This window comes from Tinamus guttatus, unplaced genomic scaffold, assembly GCF_059628265.1.
Source record: "Tinamus guttatus ecotype Peru unplaced genomic scaffold, ASM5962826v1 Tinamus_guttatus_pri_ptg000602l, whole genome shotgun sequence".
In the NCBI taxonomy this organism is placed as follows: domain Eukaryota; kingdom Metazoa; phylum Chordata; class Aves; order Tinamiformes; family Tinamidae; genus Tinamus; species Tinamus guttatus.
In genome coordinates this window covers 2,834,931-2,854,321 of record NW_028289136.1, presented here as the reverse complement: position 1 = coordinate 2,854,321, position 19,391 = coordinate 2,834,931, and the positions used below count along the sequence as shown (strand labels likewise).

The following is a 19,391-nucleotide window of genomic DNA, read 5'->3' as shown; positions in this document are numbered from 1 at the left end:
TGCCTGCTGGAAAGTGCCCTGCAAACCCCAGAGAGCATTCACGGAATGCAGTAGGAGTGGTGAATCAGTGTCACAAGATGTGTTCACAGATACCTGGGGTAGAACAAAGGGTTCAACAACATATATGGCCAATTCTTAACAACAACAAAAAAAACACTAAAGTCTTAGAAGTCTTTAATGAATTGCTTTATTTAGGGATTTTGATGCAGAGAGACAAAATGCATTCAAACATTTAATTTCTACCAGTAATAAACGGCCATAAACAGGACTCTGCTTTAGCAAGGCAGTAAGTTTTGCATTTTATGGCAGCCTTCATTAATCTGCTCAGTGTCTGATCAAGATGTTATCCCAAATTTGACATCCTGCAAGTGGGACCCACACAGCCAAATATTAACCTGGATTCTTTATGAACCTGCTCGGAGTGAGAAGCCAAGGACTGCGCAGAGTCACCGCTGAGGCTTGCACTGCTAAGGAAAGCAACCCTTTAATTAGCCATGGGGGCACAGACATATTGCTAATCAAACTTCTAATGTGTGAACCATCATGTTTTGGACACTCAAAAGGTTTCCACAAAGCACAGTGCCACACACTCCTTTCAGAACAGAGCAAATATTTAATGAACTCAGAATGTTACATTTCCACATTAACAGCAGAGGTTGTCGACTTTTCCCTTCCTATCTTTTCCTTAGACAAGGATTTGATCATCTGAGCTGTGATGTGCTTGCTTGGCTTACTGATAAAGCCATCTTCAAAGTGGCTCTTGCTTGGCATTTCTTGTGACTCCTTATGAATAGGCATGGCTCTTCCAACCACACACATCAGTTTCGTCTCCAGAGGACCCAATTTCAAGTATTCCTTAAGAGGAGAAAATATTATTTTTTTTCACAAATATTCAGAAAAGACGCAGTGTTTCAAAAGACAGCTAATTTCATCTTCAAAGTAACTGTAAAGATGCTTTCTTGGGGTTGCCACATTCAATGATTTCTGTATTAATGGGGCGATTTTACCAGTAAAGAGAGGTTTCTTTCCAAACCATCAATCATCAGCCTTGTTGGCTCAGCTTAGGAGGCTGCTGCCCCTCTTCTCACCCGTATGTTTTCACTGATATCGCTTTCTCTAAAGACCAAATTCTGTGGGAAGGATTAAGCTAATCCATCAGCTTGCTACTGTCAAGGGAGTGAGCTCCAAGTCCAGGCACCTTTGTGCTGCTTCCAGATCTCTCAGCCAGTTCAGCTGACTAACCCAAATGAAAGGGTTTTCAGGAGTGGAAAAAAAAAAAAAAGCAGCTTAAGCAGCTTTTCTGTTGGCTTAATGAGTGAAGTATAATAGAAGTGTGTATGTGCACAGAGGGCAGGAGCAAGACCACATGGCCAATGAGAGGGAAGAGGGAAAATCACCTCCCTTGTGTACAGGTGCTTTCATATTAGCTGCCAACGCAGCTCCAGCGCTGGCGTTAGCTGCTGTGGGTTGGTAATTACACCTTAGTTGTTAGGAAGTGCCAGGCTCTCAGGAGCACCTATGCCCCTCTGCAAGGAGGGCTTTGCAGTGGGAAAAAGAAATGAAGCTACTTTTCCCCTCTCAACAACACATGCACAGAAACAACCTGAAGAGATTGTGTTAAACTTAAGTTTTCCGTGTATTGACTCTGCAGGACAGGGACATTCTTTAAAGCAGTCTCTGAGCAGGGCAACACTGTGATTTCAAACACAATTTGCAGAGTGTGACTCAAACTAATATAAATTTCTAGAAAAGCATTTTTAACTGTCTTTCATTCTTGAATTTGTCTCAGTAGAATATTTTAAAGCAAAAAAAAACCCGCATGTATGAAAGAAAAGTATCTACATAGCAAGCACTGAAATTTGCACCATTTTGAAGTTTCCTAAGCATGTTCTTGAATGTGCAGCAAATACCCATGAGGATGAGTAACGTATTTTCCAAGTGTAATTAGTTTGTTACAGATGCAACAATCCTGACACTTACATGTCCTGATTTCCAGGACACTGTTCAGTTGCCGAAATATTTGGGCCCCAGGCCATCAGAAAAGCCCTGGGGCATCCAAGACACCAGTGTGAGGCCTGACGCTCTTTCAGCCCCACACGTGAAGGACACAGAGCGTCCTTCATCTCAAACAGCACTTGAGGCCCGTGATTAAGCAACTGAATCACACATTACTTTAAAGACTTTTTTTTTTTTTTTCCTGGCATAACAGCCCTGGGAATAGGGCCACTCCTGGCAGTAGTTCATTCTCCAGCGTGAAATAAGTTCATGTCAGTGTACCCAACACTTTAACTCATACCTGGAAATCTTTTTCTTCTTCATACAACAAGTTCCTAAGAGTTGGAGCACGTGAATCTTCCCACAGCTCCTCATAGCTCTCTTGAGACCTCTCGTCCTCTGTTTCAGAAGGAAACTTAGAAAAAGTTTTTTCTTTTTGATGGGGGACTAAGGCATTTCTAGGACTTTCATCTCCATCTGTCTTTGCTTTTGAAAGAGAAGAACAATGGTGTGCATTTAGTTTTTCAGCTTCATGAAGATCAGAATTAGCACTACTATGAGCCTTGCTTGCAATCTTTAATGTGGCTTGACCAGTGAGCTGTTACGAACAGCTCTGGTAGGATTGTTCATCGACAATCCAACCTGGATGTTGCTTTTGCTCATTGATTTTCTGTGTTCATTTCCATTTACAATTTCTGATCAAGACTGAAATGGATCAAAAGTTAGAAGTGATGGGTCTGTGGGAGGAGAAAGGGTGAAAAATGAGTGTTTATCCAGTCAACTTAAACTCTACCAAGGCATATATAGTTAAAAATAGGAAAGACAGCAAATAAAAATATACTTTTTTATTTTCTATATAAGGTTCTATGTCAATATATGTACATAGAGACAAATTCCTGAGACAGAGCTAGGCTACTCAGATCTCTCCTGAATAGCCCACATTTGCAGTTGAGTTAATTCTCAGAATGACAGACAATTCTGTACATAAACTGCCAAATTACATGGTTCCAGGGACAGTGACTTTATCCTGGTTTACTGGAGCAAGAGCTATTCCTCCTGTTAACTAAGGGCCGAGCTGTTCAAAGAACATGTGCCTAATTCAGAAGATGTAGCCATCATGCTTGCTGGTGCCTGATATGGCTGGAACTGATCAGAACATCAACATACTTGTTCACATACTTCTCACCACATGGTTTCGATGTCTGCAACTTCTCTCCTCAATTTACGCCTGTCTTTTCCTTCTCCTACCCCACACAAAAACGTAAAAGAAAATCTGTGATACCAGGGAAGCCATAGGAACCTCTCTGTATGGATAAACAGACTGATATGGTCTTCTTGCCTAATGTAATGTCCTTTTCCTAAGCACACCTACCAATATATATACAGTCCCAGATCCATTTGCTTACCACGATTTTCAGTTCAGGCTGAGATCCATGCAGCTTCATCTGCTCTGCTAGGGACTCATTTAAATTAACTTCATGTGCTTGCATAAGCTGAATAACTTTAATGCGTGTAAGCTTCAAGTAAAAGCCAGTGTGGTGTTCAAGAGCTTGCTCTCTGGGACAACATGTAATCAGGAAGTTAGGATGATGTGGATCAGTTACGATCTTGTGAATCACTTCTTTGTAAAAGATCATATTAACCAGGCTCCATAACGAGCAATTACATTCAACAATCCAACACTGATTTCAGTTTTAAAACTGTATTAAGGATTGTGTTCTTCTCTTCCTTATCCATACTGCAATGTATCCTTGTGGCAAGGCTCCATTTAAGCTGGAAATTAAATGCTCACCATGCAACCAAGGCTGTGTGAAAAAAACTTAAGAAATGAAAGGTAGTTAAATGTTCTGAAACTCTGCATCTCTTACAAACTGCTGGCATATGAATTACCTTCGTGTTCTCCATGTTCTAATCCTTTCATTCCATCCTTAGGTAATTCATTTTGCAAACCAGCTGCCTGGGTAAGAAACAAATGCCTATAAAATTAAAAAAATAAAAGTGAAACTCCCACAGAGTTCTGAATTTTCTCCCTAAATTGTCTTGTGAAATCTTTTAAGGGATCAAGGGAGGATGTGAATTGGACCCTTGCTGAAAACCATTTGCTCTTTACACCACAAATGCACAATGGCTTAAAAATGCAGCAGAGGCAGCCAGGTAGCTTCTTAGTGGCTAATACATTGTTTTGTTTTATTTTTATTCTTAATGCCTTAGTTCAACTATGTTTGTGAGACTAAAAGAAAACAAATGTTATAGTCTCCAGTCAGTCCAAGACACAAACCAAAGCTGGTAGCCTTCACTTCAGAGCAGGCAACTTAAGTTTGTGGAAGAAAGAAAAATGGTCACTTCTTATTTGGAAGACGGAAGATGGAACAGTTTTTTTTTGGCTGAAATCACTGAATTGGGACTGGGAAAGGAAGCAGGATCATTTCCATTGTTACATTGTGCATTCGATACAATTAGTGATGACATTTTGCAACTAAATTAATCCTTCTCTAGGGCCCAAACTAAAACATTTCAATACAAAAGAAATCGATACCACAGATACTCTAAAGAAAGACAGAACCATCCCAAGACCTCTTCCTTACTTCTGCCCCATACCACATTGTTTTACTTGAGAGCACTGTCATCCTTCAGAGATGAAGGTCCCACACCCACGCACTCAGCCAAATCCTGTCTCCCCAGAACTAGGAAACTACCTTGGTTTTGCTGATGGAGGCCCAAATGGCTTTAGAAGTCAGAGCAGACGTTATCTTTAAAAACAATAACCATCTTTGAGTCTATAAAGGCATCAATTTACCTGGGTACTCGCAGATTCTGAAGTCTGAGATCAAGCAGTTTCATCACTAGACCTATATTTTCTTCTTCCAAGCGGTAAATAGAGGCTTTCAGATCACTTATCTCCTTTCGGTAAATTTTTACCTTTTGTCAAAAAAAGATAAAGGTCATCTTAGAAAGACAAGAAAGACTACATCCATATCAGAAAGCCTTCCTAGGAATTATTTCAGTAAGAATTCAGGAAGAACGTGGCTGTATCAGCACAACTGATGGTGCATTTGGTGCAGCAGTGCAGTGCAAGATGTGCCTTGGCACTGTGAGGTGCTGCAGCTTTGCATTACCTTGGCGTGACAGAGCAACCACTGAAGAACACAACTGGAGTCTTCAAATCCAGGCAGATTTGAAACTAACTACATGAGGGTTGTGTTAGTAAGTCATTTTTCAGCAGAGTGGCCAAAATGAAATTTGAACCAGGTTAAAACTGAATTTTTTATTTCTAATGCTAAAATACTGGAACAGTCTGTCAGCTACACATTTCCATTTAGCCTGAAGCAAAACATTTCAGCTGTTCTAAGAAAGTGACTGAAATCCAAAGACTGGAGAAGTTAATGATAATAGCTTTGTTTTCCACAATAATTCAGAGCACTAATTCATAAGCTGGAAACCAGAATGGGTGCAAATTCCTCCTCTAGCTTCAGGAAAAGAAACCCACTTCCCTCAGCTCCAAGAAAAAGGCCTGTCAGGACACAAGAGTGCTCTGAAGTGGATCTGCCCTGTTGACAACACCTCATACTGAATTTTATGATATAATCTGGTATATGAAATTGGGTGGTATATGAAATTGGGATCACACAGGTGATCCTCTTACCTCTTCTTTTAGCCATTCATTTTCTTCAATGTCCCTGCAACTGCTCTTGTCTATGCGTTTTACAGCGTTCTAAGAAAACACAATTTAAGATCATGTCAGTTGAAGGCAGGGCTTTGACAGCGCTGGGCACTAAAAAGCAGCACCTTCTTTCTGCTGTTTAGCAGGAAACAATCAAGAAACATCCACACAACAGACTGTAACATCCCCTGAGGGATTAGGAAGAGATTATGTCTACCAGGCCAGCTGTTTCGTCTCCATCATCCAGCCCCGTGCTGTTTACAGAACAACCAATTTACCTTTTTTTTTAACATTTCCTATATTTGAATTAGAAAAATTTATTCTGTTTGACAAGTTCTGCTCAGTTCCTACTACAGTTGAAATCCCCCTGTTTTAAGGAAGTCAAATATTTATCTACTAAAAATCCAAGCAGTATCACAAATGAAACAGCACTGATTTATCCCACTAAACACATAGTTTTGTTCTAATGAGCCAAAGCTACAGTTTAATTATTGATGGCAGTAATAAGAAAGAAAGAATTGGGAGGAAAGACACCACAGCAGATCACAATAAACACACAGTCCTTTGGCTTATCTGCTCATAAGATGAAAATCAGAATACTGAAGTCAGGGAATGTAAAGAGCTTGTGGGCTCAGTGTTACACTGAGGTAGGCCTTGCCTGTGAGGAGTGAAAAAAATCATCTCCCAAACATGACGTTGTAAAGTCATGTTTGAAACCACAGCTGGCAGAAAGATCTGTATATCAAGAAGCCTATATTTTACTTTAGATTATAATATCTTGGCAGTTTCCAAATTTGCCTGTAAAATATACACTTCTATATTTTTCAAATTAATGTGTATTTACAGGAAACCCTCTTAATATGTTACTTGCTGTTTTTCCAAGTAATGCAAGCAAGGTCATGTCAAAAGTGACATGTTCTTGAAGAAATCGTGTCACTGCACTGTGCCCCAGGGTTCTCTACTTCCTCTGAAAAACTCATGGAGCTTTATCCATTGTTAGTGTTCCGTAAAAAACAGGTACAGTGTGTTTATAACAATAAACAATGTAGTATATAATATCTACAGGATATTTTACTCTCAACTTATTGGAAAACTCAAAAATCTTAATTCCGTTTAAAATAGTTATTAATACAGAATACATGAATCAATTGGATTCAGTCAGCATTTTGAAAAAGGCAGAATGAATACCTCAGGGGCCTGTTCTTTACTTTTCTTCATTTGCATCTCAATCAGGCTGTCGTTTTTTTCTTTTAGTGTTTTCAAAGCGTTTGTATAATATTCTTCAAAAAACAAATTAAAAAAAAAAAAGAAAACCAGAAATCATTATATGACATCAGCATTCCCTTGCCAACAAATAAGAAACTGGCACGTTGTTCCTAAACTAGAACTTACATGTGTATATATTAATTCCCAGTACAAAGGAATATATCCTGTAGAATGTAGCAGTTGCCTTGACAATTATTTTCATCATTAATCGTAGGCATTATATATCAAGTGAGTGCTATGTGTAATTCAATTTGTTTGGTTTCAAGTTCAAGTCATTTGTTATTCAGTTATTTCATCCTTCCCTTCAGCTACTTTTGTTATTCTAAATAGCCCACTACAGTTTGGCATTTCCTCCTAGTGAAGAAATCAGTGAAGGTTGTGGAGCTTTTCTTCGAAGGAAGGCAATTCACGCTTCTTCCAGAGGCCTGAAACTCAGCCTAGCTCTGGACTGCGCTGAGCACTGCCTGCTGCTGACCTGGCTGTGAATGGGCATCTATCTGGGATGGCTACACTGGGATCCGTGAGCACTCAAATGTGAAATTTGGCTGCATCATTTCTTAATCCAATGCTGTGGACACTGGTCTGTGATACTCAATCCACCACTAGACTTGGCAGAATGACCTGGAGGTATTTAAACACTATAGTTAACTTTTCAGCCTCTTGCAGGCAGCTAACCCATCTGAGATGTAATGGGAGAGCCACACATACTCACTTTTTTATGGAGACTAATTTCCCTGTCACTGCAACACTCTCTTCTCCAGACCTCACCTAAGCACATGTCTTACTTTTGATGCCTGTCCAATCCACCAGTTTTGTTTCAAATGTCATCTCTAGACCGCATGAGCTATCCCAGCATGGAGGCCTTTGCTGGTACCTAAAGAAACCCTTTCCTCTACACTTTGCTCCCTAAGTCTGTTTAACATTTGAGGACTGAACAGCACCATTTGCTGCAGTATCACACTGGGACTTTGAGAGGGAGAAGGCTGTATTCCCCAGGCAATTTATAAGTTTGATTTTAGGAACTTGAGTAAAATATTATGTTAATAGCCACTACAGGTAGCACAGTTTTCCAGTATGCTAATTTGGCAACTGCTATATGTACCTCTGAAAAAACTTTCTATAAATATACTTCAATTTAACCACAGGCTTTTGTCTCTGCTGCCTGTGATATGTAGGAGGTCAGACTGAGTGTTCCTAATGGCTCGTTCTGGCATTTAATGTAAAAGCCCATTTTCCTTTTCATTTCATCTATTAGGAGCTATAGAGCGAAGTTTAAGCAGATTGACAACAGGGAATGTGCATAATGAAAAATATCAATACAGGCTGAGGTACCTGGCAAGCTTGCTGGCAAAACAGAATACGTAATGCAGATCTTAATTATGATAAAAAAAATGATTTCTAGAGACAAAAAGATAGCTAACTGGATCTTATCTGCAGTAGTTGATGCCTGGTAATGGTTGGCACAGAATATACAGAGCCCGTTGGAGCAGTGTCACTGCCTGTTACAAGCAGCTGCTTGGCTGTGGTCATGAATACTGAGAAGGTCATAAAGGAAGAAAACCAGGATTTCTTTTTCCTTTGAATAAGTCAGATAAAATAACGGCTAAAAAATTAAATTATTTTCAAATAATGCAGCAGTAGAGAGAACTTAGTGGTTTTGTAAAGCACTCGGCACCAGAACATGCAAGCTTTTAAATCCATTCTACTGTTGTATCAGAATTAAAACAGCTCCCAGGACTTGTATATATCTGTGCTGGCAATTTTGCTGCACCTCATACATGGGACTATGGAACTAGGAGGTAAAATTCAGACCACTGGCTACAAAGCTCCTCCTTAGGGACGAATTTAAACCACCACCAGTATGTTCGATTCAAAATACCATTCCAAGACTGAGATCATACTGCTTCTCTGTCAAAGGAGTTTTCAACATCTGAGTTGCTTGAGCATGATGAAAAGCAGTAAGAAGTCAACATCTCCAGCATGACTATGAAGTGTAGACTCCAGGAAGAGCTTTATGTAGGTATCCAAATACCTGTAGTCTGATTTTATAAATCTGTCCTTCACAGTCCTTTTTTTTTCAGAAATGGTTTCTCTGTATTTTACAACATAAATGTCAGAAGATTATCAGTTTCTTTACCTGGACATTCAGAATACCTGCAACTTCAACAGTTTCTTTAGAAAAGCCAGTTTCACAGGGATAGGAGAAAGAGGGGCAGTTCTTCCATCTTACAGGCTTATCCAGCACACTTAGGTTCACGTGTAGATGGAAATGACTGTAATTAGCCTGGCCTCAAATTAAATTCCTAATTTAATTAATTCATTCAGGTTATACACAAAGAGTCTATCAATCAGGTTTATATTACACTAGCTGTAAACTGACCTGTAGCCCTGCAAAGATCATCTTTAACTTCCTTGATGTCTTTTTCCAGATTTTCGATCTTGTTGGCATGCGTTTTACTTCCTACATTTTTGTACTCCAACCAGTAATCCCTCTCAGTTCGCTTTAGCATAAGTTTTTGGTCTGTTTTTTCTATCTGGAAGCGCAGATCTATTAAAGAAAGAACATCAGAAGAGAGGTTCTTTGTAAATTTATTGAAGACAGAACTCTGAAGATTTCACCTTTTTTTTAATGAAGACACTTTTGCTGGGACTGGGGAGAGAGGGGGCAGTTCCTGTACCCTACAACACATTGCAATATGATGGCCTCACGTAGTGTCAAGGGCCACCATCATTGATGAAAACAGCTTGGTCTTATTCTGCCAACAAGGGACAACAGTTCTCACTGAAACCCTGTAACCAGACACATGCGACTTCACCCCCACTGAGAATCACAGGGATGGCAGCCAGAACTTTCAGCACTCAAAACAGCCATTTCTACTGCCATCGTTTTATCATTTTTTTATTTCTTTTTTAATCTTCCAGTACAGCCAATGCATGGGGCTTTCATGATTTTCAACTTAATGGAAAATATGAAGCATCTGCAGTTCCAGAGTAATACATCACTTGGAAAGAACAAAATAGAGGCTGATGTATGGGATCTGTTTCAATAAAATACACATTTTCTTGAATTTTAATCCAATCTAGTTAGAAGATTTTCTTATAACTCCTCAGAAATTTCTTTCTACACCTAGAGAGCTTAATTATGGGGAGAAAAAAACATATGCTTTTTATGTAACAAGGCAGCTGAATCTCCATTTAACATGAAAAAAAAAACACAATTACCCCAAATGGGTAAACAGCAAAGCAAACTTCCACAACTTACCACACACCTTTCAGAAGCTGTTCCTGGTCCTTAACATACTGCCATTTTGCTTTCAGTGACTCTTCAACGTCATACCTGGTTACAATCCCCTTTTGGTCTTGTTCTTTCTCCTCCTCTTCTAGTTTTCTCAGGATACGCCTGATACGTGCCTGCTGTTCGTCCTTCACATGGTCATTCTGTGGAACAACAACAAGAGGAAAAGCACATATTAAAGTGTTCTCTAACTAATTTTGTAAGTTACAAAGTTAAGTGACAAATAAAAGTCGGATTTGGGTTAGTGCCAGAATGCACTGCCAAAACATTCAGCTGAAAAGAGCTATTCTTATTTGAAAAGGCTGGAGGGAAGGGATCAGTCTGCAAGGCTCAAAAACTTCTCAGTAACTTCAAGCCCATTAAATAACTTAAGCCCATTCTGAGTAACTTCAAGCTCATTACTACTAAATGAGGGACAAACGATGGCCTTGTCCTATTTGGTGCATCCCATGAACTGCCCCTTGCCACTGCTTGTGGGTTGACTTAATAACAGTATTTATTTCTAAGAGTTATCAACTTCAATACTCCTCATGAAAATACAGCACCTTGGACATAAAAACGATAATCCAGGACATTAGACTACCAAGCCCTTTGCCTACAATGCAGTAGAGAGAGTCTCAAACATTCCTATTTCTAAATGGATTAACGCTAAACCACTCAGAAATAAGAAGCAGGAAGCAAAGAGGGAAGCCCAAAGGGTTATCAGAACATTGCTAGATTAAACAAAAAGGACTTGAAGCTTGCCCTGAAGTACCCTGCAAAGTCTGAGACCTTCAGAGACCATGAGCTACCTGCAGATTGGGGCAGTAGCCACAGGAGATTGCACGTCTGCAGAAAGATGATCCAAAGGTGACTTCCACTGATAGTTAAGGCCCATAAATGAAACACAGTCAAGACTTCGAGACTGCACACAAAGGAAAACTAAATAGAAAGGCATTTTGTAAAAGCACTGCAAACATCAGGCCTGGGAGGGCAGAGAAAGGTTTTTTGTTTCACTGTTTCACTACTACTAGGAAGTGCAAGCTGCAAAATTGTGTGACCAGCATGATCCAGCTCAAGGAATTTTGACAGATTTTAATTCATTATGCAACTGCATATGTATCTACAGTCAAAATCCACTGCTCTCGGGTGCCATACTAAATGGCTCTTTAAAGTGTCACTTTAGTGTGATCAGTAATTACATAACCTTGGTTTAAAAATTATTCCTAATAACACAACTGTTAATCCACAAGCAAGTGACCCTTCATTATGCACTGCCAAAATTTTGGCCTAGACATGTCTGGAAAGTGCAAAGCTCTTTCTTCTTCATTCAGTTTTCATTACAACATATAATTTTGCAAGAATAACTAAGACTTCGTAGATGCCTCAAGAAGTAAATCAAAAACGTCATTTTTAGTCAGCAGTTAGCTATATCTGCTAGTAGAGTTATATATATGTATAGGTATAATTCACATACTTATGCATGTGCTATGTGTAATTTAGATATCATTTTAAATTTTAAGCGCATAAAGTGATTCACTAACTCCAGTTTCATTGACTGCAAGGGACTCAAAGCCATGACAGTTACAATACTTGGACTGAAAGAATCAAATCTAATTTCATGAATTAAAACACCACACAGAAATTGTATAAAGATGTATGATAGCTTACTTTTTCTTGGTATTCTTTGTTCTTTTCTTCCACTTGTTTCAGATCAAGCAAAATCTGATCAATTGTTTCTTCTTTTAAATGGATTCTAGGGAGAAAGAGTAAAGAGAAGTCATTACAAAAACAGAAGAGCTGCATTATTTTAAAAAGACTGGGCATAAATACTACTTAATGTTTTTCTGCCTTCCATTTCATGTTGCTTTACTAATTGGGTAGTTGCTGCTGTCTTCCTACTGCACATAAGAAATGATTCACCAGATGTAGCTGGATCTTCATGTTAGTTTGGATCTCATCTCATCTCATCTGAGAAAAAAGCTCCCTGATTGTCTTATTTCTGCATAGTTATAGTCTAAAACAAAATAAATAGCTCCCCTGGCAGATAAATTGAGCTAAGAAAGGGATCATTAGCTGGAACTTTACCATTGCCCCTTCAGCCTTGAGTCATTTCAGTTCTTCTACAACTCAAGACTGAACTGAAATTAAGCACCCAAAGACTATACAGATTATGAGAGTAGCAAAGGTGGAAAGGAACCTGGGTTAGGCACATGCACGAGACCTGCAACCAGCTAACAGACTGGAGGTGGCAAACTTCCTCAAGGAATTGATCAATAGTTCTGCCTGCAGTAGCTTTTGGAGTCATTCCCCGGACTACACACAAAGATACAGAATGGCAATACCCAATGATTTCATCCATTTTTACTCCTGGGAAAGTTGTCTTTACTGCTTCTGGAGGTGAGAAAAATACAAAGCATCCACAGGCTTGCTGCTTCTCCCCTCCTAAACATTTCTCCTCCGTTTGTAGCTAAGGATGGATACAAAACTCCAAGATATCTGAATTTCATGGGTTTTTCTGCTGGACTGACATTTGAACTGCATCCTTTATCAGATTTTTTTTTATCTTTTTACAAGAAAAATATGAAGGAAAGGTATTAAGAAATTTGTATCAACAGCACAGCACTTTACATGCTACTGCATCTCAGTGTCACACACCGAGTATCCAGCAGTGTATTCTACTGTTTGTAGGAACAAATTTCCAAGCACAAGTAACCCACCTACTCCCTGTGGATCCGCTGGACTACAAAGGTCTTCATCACTTCAGTTGACCTCTTTAAAACATCTGCAATGTACCCATTTGCATCTAAATTAGTTGCTCCATGATTTCTTTGTAGCTATCAGAGAGAAAAAAGCAGTTTCTCTCCTGATTGTGGTTTTGCTGGCCTATTTTTGCAGTGTCTTTTAAGAGATGATTTCTGCTTAAGAACTATTTATTTCTTATCACTCATTATAAAAGATACCTAGGCAACTCACATAGGTCAGACAAATCCCAAACCGGTTACTTAATGGGATCCACTTTGTCTGAAAATTTAATTGGTTAATCTCACAAATGCTCACAAATTGCTCAGGAACTCATTAGCCTTCAAGAAGCTCCAAGGGTATAGGCACAGTAGGCTCAGTAGTTTCTGCTAAGTATATTTATACACTTAAGCTACGAAACTAGCTCACAGCTCTCACAGGTCTCATCAATTTACGCTTTGCAACAGCTGTAAAAGATTTTTTTTTTTCAATAAACATAGATCTCACTTCTAGAATCAGTATCTGGGGTTACAAATGCTGTCTAGTTCCAAAATCGTATCATCATTCTCATATGTCTTCCTGGAATTCATTCCCCGTAGTGAACTATAGACACAAGTATTGCAATTATCACACCTTTTCTGCTTCAACAGGAATTGTTTCTTGATTTCTTTTTTCTGCTATTATCAGATTTTAAGTTAACTTGTAGAGTACGTCTACCATTTTGCTAATTTCAAAAATATATAGGAGCAGAATAAATATACACTATTTTGTCTGCAATATTTTACACCTTTCCTGTTTAGATTATTTTTCTGTGGTATTTGTCATATTCAGAAAGCTACGAAACAGCTAGACTGATGATTTCTTTGCTACAGTTTTTCTCAGCTGTGCATACTAGATGCAACACTTCCCCACACAGAAACTACGTTCCACTCCAGTACCAAGACAGTTTTCCCAGTCATCTATGGTTTGTTACCAGAGCAAGGTAAGTGTTATTCCTACCAGAAATGCAAAATAGTGAATTTGCTCTGAACAGCAATCTCCTTCATGTACAGAAGGAAGGGCATAAATGGAAGTTAAATAAATATTATATACTTGATTAATCCTAAAGATAAATGTGAAAGACAATTTCACTTGTATGATTATGTTCAAAAAGAGGAGCTGAGATGCTACAAAGTTACAGATGCTACAGATGTTATAGATTTACAGAGAAGACAGACTATAAAAAAGGAACAGAAAGCAGTATTTTCCTTTGTTTTCAACCTACCATTGTTCCAGAAATTACTCATCCTCTGGTGGTACAACACACATTTCTGTGGAACGTTTTTCTGACATAAATGAGTCATTTTGGTCACTGGATATTGGAATATGTAAAACAATATTTTTACCCCCAAACTGTATGAAAAACCCACAGTATTTGGGTTAGTGTCAGCAGTCTGCAATGAGATTTTCTCTGTGGCCATCTCTAAAATTGTAATTTTTAACGGTAATGGGAGAGAGTAATTTGGAGGTACAGTTGCCATTATGAAGGCCCCCCTTTCAGGTCCATGATTTCATCATTCATCACCTGGTGTGTGCATTGGGTATGGAGACAATCCTGGCAGTGACTGGCTACATCCTCAGTTGGAAGCAGTGAATCCTTGCTCAGCTACACTTCTGATTTCACAAAGCCTACAATTTGTAATAATATATAGCGACTATACATTCTGACACGATTTCATGGCAACTCTGACTGCAATTAGAAGGAGAATAGGAATATTTACCGGTTCAGAGAGAGTAATCCAGATAAAACCAGATAGAAATTCAGGTAATCCAGGAAAAGAATCCTATTTACCTACAACAACCAATGTGTATAGCAAGGGAGTTGCATGGTTTGGAGCTGCTTATTAGAAACTTACCTTCTGCACATGGGTAAAAATAACATAATTATAGCTAGACGTACCTACAATCTCTTGGTAACAACTCCTTCAACCTCCTCTCAAATGATCACCTGCTTACATCCAATTATACACAGACCTGCGATCCTTTGATGTGGAGTTAAATACAATATTAAGGTGAATGCATGGCAATCTTGTCTAGGAAATCAGCTCATTAAATGACACTAAAATGTTCTGCTTAAGGATTTTGTGTTTCTATTTCCAGACTGTTAATGATTCATTACTCACCTGAAGTATTGGCAAACAGTAGGTTGAATACCATTTGGAATATAAGTCCAGAGAGAAAACATGGGAGAAATGCTGACAAGTACTATTCGGAAAATCATTTCTATATGCTTTGTTTGGGGATGGGCCTCTGAGAAGCAGCAAGGTCAAGGGACATTTTTATACCTGTGTCATGCCTGATCACGTTCTCTTTGGATCAGTAGAGGGAAAGAACAGGAGTCAGAGTCCGGCTGCTCCTTGATAAAAGCCCTCTTCAAGGTATTTTTAAACATGCTTTTCAGTTTTGTTCCAAGTCTTTCTTTCAGGCAAAGCACAATGAGAACACAATTTGGAAATATGTAAAGGTGCAACAAGGGGTTGTTTTTCCATCATAATTTTAAGTTGCCATCTGAGAATTTTTCACACATGATGTACATTGAAAAAGGATGATTCCCTCTGGTCATTTTTTAGAAGTTTTGGGGACAATCTGGGGCACCCCAGAAGCCCTGCTTCTCCTTAAGGTGAGAATGGCACACAGCAGTCTGAGGGTTTACTGCACATGACAATTTCCTTCGTGTTCCACTTTCAGCCGCACAAAAGGGAATGTTGGTGCTAGTGCTCTGTATGAAAAGTAAGGAATTCTGGAAAGTATGATCAAACATGAACTTAGTATAGATGAAACAGCTGTTAGTAGTAGACAAAAAAAGAGTTGTATTTTTAATAAAACTCATTTTCCTAAGTTATAATGTAATAATGTTAAAAAAGATCTAACCCACTTGAATGTTTTAGCATAGGCAAAATATTTTGAAAAGTGTACATTTCTGAAATAGGCTTGAAAATCCCAAAAAAGGACACAAAAGAAGAGTAAGCAACTGTCACAGTCTATACGGTAATTAATTCAATCTCTGAACTGTTTTTTTTTTGTCTACTTTATTCAAGAAATATAAGGTAGATGAGTGAAAAGTTAAATATACTAAACCTACTGATATTCTAGCAAGGCTTCAAAGAAAGGTTCTGTGAGATCCTCTTCTGCTTTCTCCTCTTTCTTCTTCTCTTCCATACTTTATGACGTATTTCTCGAAGTTACATCTAAAAAGTGGAGGGGAAGGCAAGCAGAAAGGAAGAAAAAAACAAGAGAAATTTTAATGATGCTCATATGCTCACCAGTCTTTGTCACTTGTGACAAATTCTAAACAGCTCTGCAATAAACAAAACAAGATGTTTTATTGACAACAACACTCCTGCCCAGGGCAGCACTCAGGCACACGCTTTTGGCATATTCCAAAATGTTGTCCTGAATAGATATGTGTTCATGAACAGAGGGCCTCTATCACTAGTTACTTACTGCATTCCTTGCTGTGGGTTTGTATTTTACATTCTCACAAATCAAACAAGCTGTTGTTGCTTTACTAGTTCTTTGTCTCTGTTTCTTTATCTGGCTTGTTCTAGCCAGTCCACTTGTTAATACGCATCTCTTTCCCTCTCCTGTTCTCCTAGAACTATGAATATTCGCCATTCAGTGCAACTCTGATATCAGTTTTCATTGTCAGAGCTAGAACAAAACCGCTCTCTGAAGGGATATGTGTGTCAGCAGTATTCCCTGGCTATGTTGTTTCAACCACCAACTTCAGAATTCAACTGACAATGAATAATTCTGTAATGAAACTGGGAGCATATATTATGTAAAAGATTTTTTTCAAAAGACCCTTTTAGTGGTCAGATAATCAGACATCAAAACCAGATTAGCTAATTCAACAAACGTTTTTATTACTGAATGACTGGACACACTGTATATAACCTGTATATAACCTGTTTTCGTACTAAAGCTCCATGCTGTTCAAGATCTGGATTTTCACAATTATCACACCAATACATAAGATTGCTACCAACTTGTTCCTAACTAAATATGCAGTAGGCTGGATACTTTTTCTGTTAAAATGAACACAAGGAAATAAAAGCCAATGTGGGAAGCAGCATGGCAAGCCTGCCAAATCAATCTAAAATCAAGGGAATGGAGTTAAACCAACTAATGGCAGATGCAGCCTAATCCATACACTTGCACATGCATTGACCATACCCTGAAACAAGGCAGAGGTACCGACGCAGCTCCTTACACCTTTGAACATCTTATTCATAATGTTTTATCCAGAAAAACTCCCACTCTTCTGGAAATCTATTTCTGCAGACAGATTTTGTCTGTTTTGCTGCTAAAGACATATTCACACTCATGGGAATAATCTTTTAGAGCCATCACTGGGTCTTTGCACCACGTAACTATTTAAATTGCAGCTACAGCAAACCTTATTCATGAAGATATGGAAAACTCTGGATCTTGACAGCAGTATCTTGATTTTCTGAAGTGTTCCAGATCAAAGTTTTCATGGTTGCTACATGAGTAAGATATTTCTACTGTGGTGCTTCCTAACAATCATGCTTCTGTCACAGCATCACCATGTGACAGCACTAAAACTCCCTGACGCCATCCGAAAAGAAGCCCTTTGATTTGACGGTAGGGAAGTTCTTAACATGCCCATGAAACCTTTATAGATAACCACACAAATTTAGCTTCATTAAATACAGTATTCTTCACAAAGATTTTAGAAACTGTGAACACTGTGTTGTAATGCTGAAGATGCTGAATGTTGTAAAATAGAGATTTAAAAAAAAAATGTGAATTATGTAAAAACATTCACTGAGACAAGGAGTTAGGTATTTAACTGCCCTTAGAAATTTCCAGCCCAAATGCACAAATGCATGATAGATTTTGCAGAATTAACTGGCGTGGTGTGATTCCGCTTTTGAGCATATACTTTAGTGATTTTGCTTAGAAACTGCAAATCCCTACAGCATTCCCTGACTCTCTTTCACGATCTCTGGACCTTCCACTAAATGGATAAATCTAATCCCCTGCTTAAAAGTGGATATGAACAGGACTGACATTTTGAGCAGCCTTATTTGGCAAACGTTTTTATTTTTTTAAAGCCAGGCCTCAGGTGTGCTCCAATGACAGATTAGGAAACCCTCCAAGCCACAGAACAAGGTAAAGAACATACAAGAGCAACAGTTTTGCTTGATTGTGCAAATCACACAAAACACACACGTGTGAGAGAAAGAAACAGGCTGGGAGGGGGCCGAGAACTGACTGCATATTTTACACCAGCAGGAAACCATTTTACAGAGAACAACATTTATTTACCGCCTCCCATGCAAATAAATCAAGAAGGATAATCTCGGACAGAGCCGTAACTCGTAGTTACACTGCTGGCCGCTCGTGTCCACGCAAAAACTGGTGTTTTTAGCTCAAGCAACGAACTTAGTGCGGGCCTCTGCCCCCTCAGCCGCTACCATCAATCTCCCCAGCACCTTGAGGCCACACCGCCCCCCTCCTGCCCCCGCAGCCGCCCCCAGCCCCGCTGTCCCCCCTCGGCCCCCGCCAACGGCTGCGAGTGGCGGTTCCTCGGTCGGGACCTACCGCGCGCCCATCCCGCCCTGGCGCCGCCAACGGTCGCCGGTCGCCACGGCAACAGGAGCCCCACCCTTCTCCTCCCCCTCCCCCGCCGGGCGCGGCCGCCGCGTTGCGGCGCCCCCTGGCGGCCGCGCGAGGGAGCTGCGCCTGGAGGCCCCCCCTTCCCAAAACAGCCCCCCCAAAAACCCTCCCGGGATCCTGCGAATCCCCCCGCACTTCAGCATTAATCCCCGCTTTGGGCATTCGTGTCTTAATACAGGGTTCTGTGCGGCCGGCTGCTCCTCTCAACAGAGCAGGGACCCCCCTCCACACCCTTCTCCTCTGGTCTTCGCTTCGGGTGCAGGGGCTAAATGGCAGGGCTTTCAGCCTCCTGGATCTGAGGGAGTTTGGAAAAAAAAAAAAAAAAGAAGAAGTAAGATAAATTTGGAGAAGGAGTTTAGGGAAACACTTGGAAGGAAAAATAAAACGGTAATTCGAGTTAGCAAGTGGAAACCCCAGGATGGAGGGGGAGCATGGTGGTTAATTGGATCAGCGTGTCAGTGTCGCAACATGTCGTTTACCTCCCGGTACTGCCTATTCCTGTCCTAGATAAGAATTAGGACTTCATTGGCCATTGGGTCCTATAAATAGAAGAATCGTAGAATCATAGACTGCTTAAGGTTGGAAGGGACCTCTAGAGATCATCTAGTCCAACCCCCCTGCACACACAGGGTCACCTAGAGCACGTGGCACAGGACTGCATCCAAGTGGGTTTTGAAGATCTCCGGAGAAGGAGACTCCACAACCTCTCTGGGCAGCCTGTTCCAGTGCTTTGTCACCCTCGCTGTTAAAAAATTTTTCCTTAAGTTC

The 19,391-nt window shown here is 39.8% G+C and overlaps 1 protein-coding gene across 1 annotated transcript; it reads right to left on the bottom strand.

The window, feature by feature from the left end:
* Positions 1-572: 572 nt before the first annotated feature.
* Positions 573-16,310, bottom strand: CCDC83 (coiled-coil domain containing 83). Its single transcript, XM_010223863.2, has 10 exons — positions 16,060-16,310; positions 11,868-11,952; positions 10,192-10,360; positions 9,303-9,470; positions 6,845-6,936; positions 5,639-5,707; positions 4,793-4,914; positions 3,886-3,971; positions 2,297-2,481; positions 573-855 (listed from the first exon to the last, which is right to left on the bottom strand). The coding sequence occupies exons 1-10, from the start codon at positions 16,134-16,136 to the stop codon at positions 631-633; spliced, it is 1,278 nt and encodes a 425-aa protein (XP_010222165.2). The 5' UTR covers positions 16,137-16,310; the 3' UTR covers positions 573-630.
* Positions 16,311-19,391: the final 3,081 nt, after the last annotated feature.